This window comes from Vollenhovia emeryi, unplaced genomic scaffold (assembly GCF_000949405.1).
Source record: "Vollenhovia emeryi isolate VEMERY1.0 unplaced genomic scaffold, V.emery_V1.0 DF939478.1, whole genome shotgun sequence".
Classification (NCBI taxonomy): domain Eukaryota; kingdom Metazoa; phylum Arthropoda; class Insecta; order Hymenoptera; family Formicidae; genus Vollenhovia; species Vollenhovia emeryi.
Genome location: NW_011966888.1, coordinates 20538 through 26450, shown reverse-complemented (window position 1 = coordinate 26450; position 5913 = coordinate 20538). Strand labels below are relative to the sequence as shown.

General features: G+C 35.3%; 1 protein-coding gene and 1 long non-coding RNA gene across 2 annotated transcripts in view; both read left to right on the top strand.

Annotated features, from left to right (window-relative positions):
* The first annotated feature begins 1101 nt into the window (after window positions 1-1101).
* The window catches only part of LOC105557474 (sodium-coupled monocarboxylate transporter 1-like), a 9122-nt gene continuing 4310 nt past the window's right edge, over window positions 1102-5913 (top strand). The window contains exons 1-5 of the mRNA XM_012004718.1: window positions 1102-1384; window positions 1453-1539; window positions 4028-4116; window positions 4226-4333; window positions 4943-5147. Coding sequence (XP_011860108.1) covers window positions 1178-1384; window positions 1453-1539; window positions 4028-4116; window positions 4226-4333; window positions 4943-5147 — 696 coding nt within the window. The 5' untranslated portion in view covers window positions 1102-1177. The remainder of the gene's footprint in view (window positions 1385-1452; window positions 1540-4027; window positions 4117-4225; window positions 4334-4942; window positions 5148-5913) is intronic.
* Window positions 2623-3045, top strand: LOC105557473. The gene is made up of 2 exons (XR_001008607.1): window positions 2623-2698; window positions 2852-3045. It is a non-coding gene; the product is annotated as an uncharacterized LOC105557473 (long non-coding RNA).

Below are 5913 nucleotides of genomic sequence, written 5' to 3'. Positions count from 1 at the left end.
TGTGATAATAAGTGCTATCAATAAAATAATTATTATTATTAAAATGCAATACTACATTAGTATATTTATTGCGTATTTAAAAAATCATTTTTAATAAGTTTTAAACATTAATATATAAGAAATATATAAGTTTTGTGAGGAGTCCCATTATGCCCCGCATAAAATGATAATCAGTTTAAGTCATGATCTCAATAAAATAAAAATTTCGTCCTTTTAAACTATTCTTTCACAGTAAAACCATTTTTTTTCTTATAGTAGACATTTCAAAGAATATTTTCGTAAAAAATAATTCATTTATGTATTTTCATTTTGTTTAAAATTAATTTTAACCTTAGCGTTCCCGTTATGCCCCGGGTTCCCCTACAGGGTGAGTTATATCTTTTTTTACAACACTCGTGAGAAGATGGAACGTATCGAAATGAACAGAAAAGTCCTGTACCATTTTCAATTTTCGCAATAGATAACGAGTAATTAATTATTAAAAATTATCGTCCTAGCCCGGCCCATCGCCCAATTCGAGCGTGTGGCGAGATGTGACCGCCCGGCGATCGATATTACCAGGCGCACGGAAAGTTGTTTGCAATCGGCAATGGCTACGCACGGGCGGCGCGTAACGCTTGACCCCGCTCCGAGCTATAACAATTTTCTAAGCCTCTTTTTAATGAAAATGAAATTCGGTATAAAAATATTTGTGCGTACGTACGTATGTATGTATGTTACATGAACATAGAAAAATACGGTGCAAGGCAAGGGGGGGAGAGGAAACAGCTAGAACTCAAGCCAGTACTACCTGATCCCGAGAGTCGCGCCAAGTATAAGAGATAGCTAGATTGTAATTTTCGTAAAGACAATTAAATACAATTCTTTATTTTAGTTAGTGATTAATACACAGTGTTAAGTTTATAGTTTCCTTCGATACCAACTCTGTTCTTTCCGCTCCGCCACGGCATCCTGATAAATCAGGGGAACAGATCCCCCGATCTTACACTAGCAACACTGCCGGCGGTGCGTGTGCGTGTGCGTGTGTGCATGCTTTTAGCAAGATCCGTACGCATCTCACTCATTTAAATTCAGTGTCGAAAAATGCGGTGTCCAATAATGCAGTATTCAATACTAACGTGTCTAACAGTGCGTGTCCAATCGAGTGGTGTCCAATAGTTACGTGTTTAAACGGGATATGCCCCTACTCTCTTTCAGCTCGTTATCAACCGGTCTAAATTCCATGGCAGCCGTGGTGCTCGAAGACTTTGTTAAGCCTTTTAAAAAGACTCCTTTTACACGTAGAAGTGCCGACATCTTTATGAAGCTGACAGTTATCGTTTTAGGAACAATCTGTGTTGCTCTCGTTTACATCGTTGAACAAGCAGGCACTCATATGTTACAGGTAAATATGAAGACATTCGTATATAAATATAAACTAATCTTTTTTTCACATCTGAATGAATGTTATAGTTATCCATAAGTCTAGGCTCTGTCACCAGTGGACCATCCTTTGGTATTTTCAACATGGGAATGTTATTACCATGGATTAATGGTAAGGTATGTGTTACAGATAAACAATTGTTTTATCTTTACTTGATGGAAATTATATATCTGCGTGAAGTTAGCACCTCTCTGGTCGTATAACTTTTATTCTCAGTTGTTCTAGTTGAGAACACGATAGTTTTAAATCAAGAAGCCTGATACAAGATACCCCTGTGAAGTTAACCCCCATTATTTAAAAATTTAACTTTTTTTACGAGTTCCCTATATGTAGATTTACAATAGTTCCAGAGTTCTTGATGGGTTTAAGAAATAGTTCTGCCCATTAAAGACGTTAAAATAAATTTTTTTAAATGGGGGCTAACTTCACGCAGCCCCCCATTTTCGTAAAAACTAATTTTTTAATGGAGTTCTGGATAGATTTCGCATAGTTCTAGAGTTCTTGATACATTTTAACAATAGTTCTGCACGAGAAAGTAAAAAAAACGAAGTTGAAGAATCAAGAAACATTACCCCAGAAATAGGCATAACTATAAAAGTATTAATGTAACGGATTTTTGCCATTAGGATTTTCGATAGAACTCTGCGGGGGCTACCGGGAACTCTCAACAGAACTGCCGGAACTGTTAAAAAAATTTTTCGAGTCTTATAAGACGAAAAAATTTTGAACAGTTCCGGCAGTTCTGTTGAGAGTTCCCGGTAGCCCCCGCAGAGTTCTATCGAAAATCCTAATGACAAAAGTCTGTGTGATCAAAGGGGAAAAAATTATGGGCGATTTTAGGTGTCAGTTTCTGTATTATAAGACTCGAAACAATTTTTGAACAATATATGTGAAAACGCCTAATGCGGGCCACAAGGCAAGATGTAGGTAGCCCAACTTGTAGATCTTCAAATCTTTCTGAAACTTCGTGAATCTATATACCGTTTCTTTCCACATTAGTACTACGCGCCGAATTGTTTTTCCGGTCATAACGCAGTTTGTCTTTTACACGTGGAATAATTGTCGTCAGCAGATTCACGTATTCGATTTGATAATCATTATTTTTCAAATGCAATTCGCATTTTTCTGATGCTACATTAGCAATCAGTATTCCCCCTTCCCCCCATTTTCCCCGTCCTGTAAATTAATTTTTGAACAGTTCCGGCAGTTCTGTTGAGAGTTCCTGGTAGCCCCCGCAGAGTTCTATCGAAAATCCTAATGACAAAAGTCTGTGTGATTAAAGGGGAAAAAGTTCTGGGCGATTTTAGGTGTCAGTTTTTGTCTTATAAGACTCGAAAAAATTTTTGAACAGTTCCGACAGTTCTGTTGAGAGTTCCCGGTAGCCCCCGCAGAGTTCTATCGAAAATCCTAATGGCAAAATTCTGTTACATTAATACTTTTATAGTTATGCCTATTTCTGGGGTACTGTTTCTTGATTCTTCAACTTCGTTTTTTTTACTTTCTCGTGCAAAACTATTGTTAAAATGTATCAAGAACTCTAGAACTATGCGAAATCTATCCAGAACTCCATTAAAAAATTAGTTTTTACGAAAATGGGGGCTGCGTGAAGTTAGTCCCCCATTTTTAAAAATTCATTTTAACGTCTTTAATGGGCAGAACTATTTCTTAAACCCATCAAGAACTCTGGAACTATTGTAAATCTATAGGAAACTCGTAAAGAAAGTTAAATTTTTAAATAATGGGGGGCTAACTTCACAGGGGTATACAAGATTTTCATTCAAGAAAATAAAAAATTATGTTAGCCGACCAAGAGCAAAGCGGCCTTATGGTGTTGTTCTGGTCTTAAAATGTTTGGTCTCAGTTTTACTTTGTTATAAATATGTTCTAAATCGACAATGTTGTAAGTTATTTTGTTTATGAATAAATGGCTAAAACCTTTTTTTCACAATTTTTATTTTTACAACATTTTTAAAAGTTTTTAACCGATCAAACTAATACTCTCTCTCTCTCTCTCTGTGGAACAATATTTATAACTACTAGAACATCCTGGAGCAACCTTTAAAAATTCGATTTTCTAAAACTAGAGTGACAAGTAAAAAAATTGATTTTTAGTTTTCGGCGAAAATTCAATTATCCCTATCTAAAAAAGGCGTTGCGAGTTCATTGTTATCGCTTTTCCGCGATGCCGATTGGCTCTCTCGAAACTCGATCGAGTGTCGATCTTGTTGCGAGTCGTTCTCTTCGACTCGCGGTTTTGACATTTTGTATTTAAGAGGGTTATTTTGACAATTTATGTTTCGATCTCGTTGCGAGTCGTTCACTTCGACTTGCGGTTTCGACAGTTTGTATTTAAGAGGGTTATTTTGACAGTTTATGTAATATAATGTGGAAGAACAATGGCGCGCGCGAAGCGCGCGCTTGTGTTGTTCTAGTTATATAAATTTGATCTTCTGAAACAATTCAGAACGAGTCTAGAACAATCTGAAACCTGAAACAAGTTTTGTAACTTTAAAATTGAAAAATAGTGTGCTAACTTCACGCAGGTAAATTATATTTAAATTCGCAAGTGAGGATAAATATATATATTTTAATTAAATTCAACAGGGTGCTCTAATCGGAGGAATTGCAGGTTTGAGTTTCATGGGTTGGCTTTGTCTATCTGCTGAAGCAGCTATCACTAATGGAAAAATTAAGTTAGTGTTATAAAATTATTACCTGTATGTGCAATACAGTCAATCTTGTATAATTTTTTATATTATTATGTGTAAAGTACAATTACAAATGACACCTATACTTTTACAGATTTGATATGAAACCTGTTACCACGGAGGGATGCACCTATTCATTCCCACAAGTAGAGAATTTACTGTTATCTGCACCACCAGATTCAATTTTGGACAACATTGAAGAGTAAGTTAAATAATCTTAACTTTTAATTAGAATAAATGCTAATAACTATTAATTATTAACAATGATCAAGCTCTTTAGTCGACATTAACTGGCCAGTGTTTTAATACAGAAAATTTATTGCAAAAAATATTACCCCAAGCAGGGTTTGGACCTGGACTTTTCTACTTTCTAGGTGGGCGTCTTATCAATTCGACCACTTAGGCATATGGTAATATTTACGCGTAGACAACATCTATCCTATTATTACGACAAATATTATCATATTCCTCGGTGGTCGAATTGGTGAGACACCTGCCTAGATTGTAGGAAGGTTCAGGTTCAATCCCTGGCTGAGGTAATATTTTATGCAATAAATTTTCTGTGTTAAAAACATATCGCCAGTCATGGTCGATTAGAAACTTAATCATTGTATTTTTTTATACGACTGTGAGGATACAAAGGTTTAAAAAACGATTGAAAACGTATTGCAGTATAAACTTCAAGCTTTAAAGCTTGATTTAAATATTTTATTTGCAGTTATTTTTTCATTGACTTTCAGTGTCATTGTAGCATTTAAAAATATTCCCAATTTTTTTTGTTGTATAATATAATAGTTGTTATATTTAATAGAGAACCATGGGCATTATATCGTATCAGTTACCTTTGGTATACCATGACTGGAGCCATAGTGACTATGAGTGTTAGTCTCATCGTAACTCTGATTACCTCCGAAGATGTTGAAAAATTAGATCCGATGCTTGTAGCACCATTTGTAAGAAAATATTTAAAGAATTCGAGGAAAGATGTTGCTTCCAAGGAACTTCATCAAATCAAGGTTTTATTATCTTTTAATTTAACCATTTCTAATTTTTTAGTTAAATTTTGCTTAACTAATATCGTGTTTTGTTATAAAATTATAATATGTTATGTGCTTAAATTAATATATTACTTTATTTAATAATACAGAGTTTAATTATACAACAAAATAGGTTTGAAAAATTAAGTTATACAATAAATGTTTACTACAAAGGTTTTACAGTTTTAAGGAGGATATTTGATAACGACATTAAAATTTTTTTATCCATGCACCTATGGGATCTTGCGGTACCTGTCAATATTTTAATGTTAAACGTATAATTTTATATCTTTCAGACATATTACCGGTTTGAAGACAAATCCAACCGAAAATCTTTCTAGCTTGAGTATGGGTTTAGGTTTAGATATAGGTTAACATCTGTATCATCCATGGAGTCTATATAAGGAGACCGAACTCCCGTAATCAGAGTTGGCCAACATTTTTGGGAAATTTTCGCCCCAAAAAAGAATCACTGATTGTGAGAGCGCTGTCAAAGGAAAACTCGACTCCACGGTCTTGTTTACAGGTCTCCTGACATTGGGTGCTTACGAAGAAGCGCTCGGAGTTAGGTTTGGGTCGGACATGCGTACGCCTCTCTATGATTCATGTATTTCATGTCTTGCCCGAACTGTCTCTAATAGCAACCCGGGTTACTCGGGTTACTCGGGTCTCAATCGGCCTGCCCAAACCCGAGTAACCCGGGTTGCTATTAGAGACAGTTCGGGCAAGACACGAAATACATGAA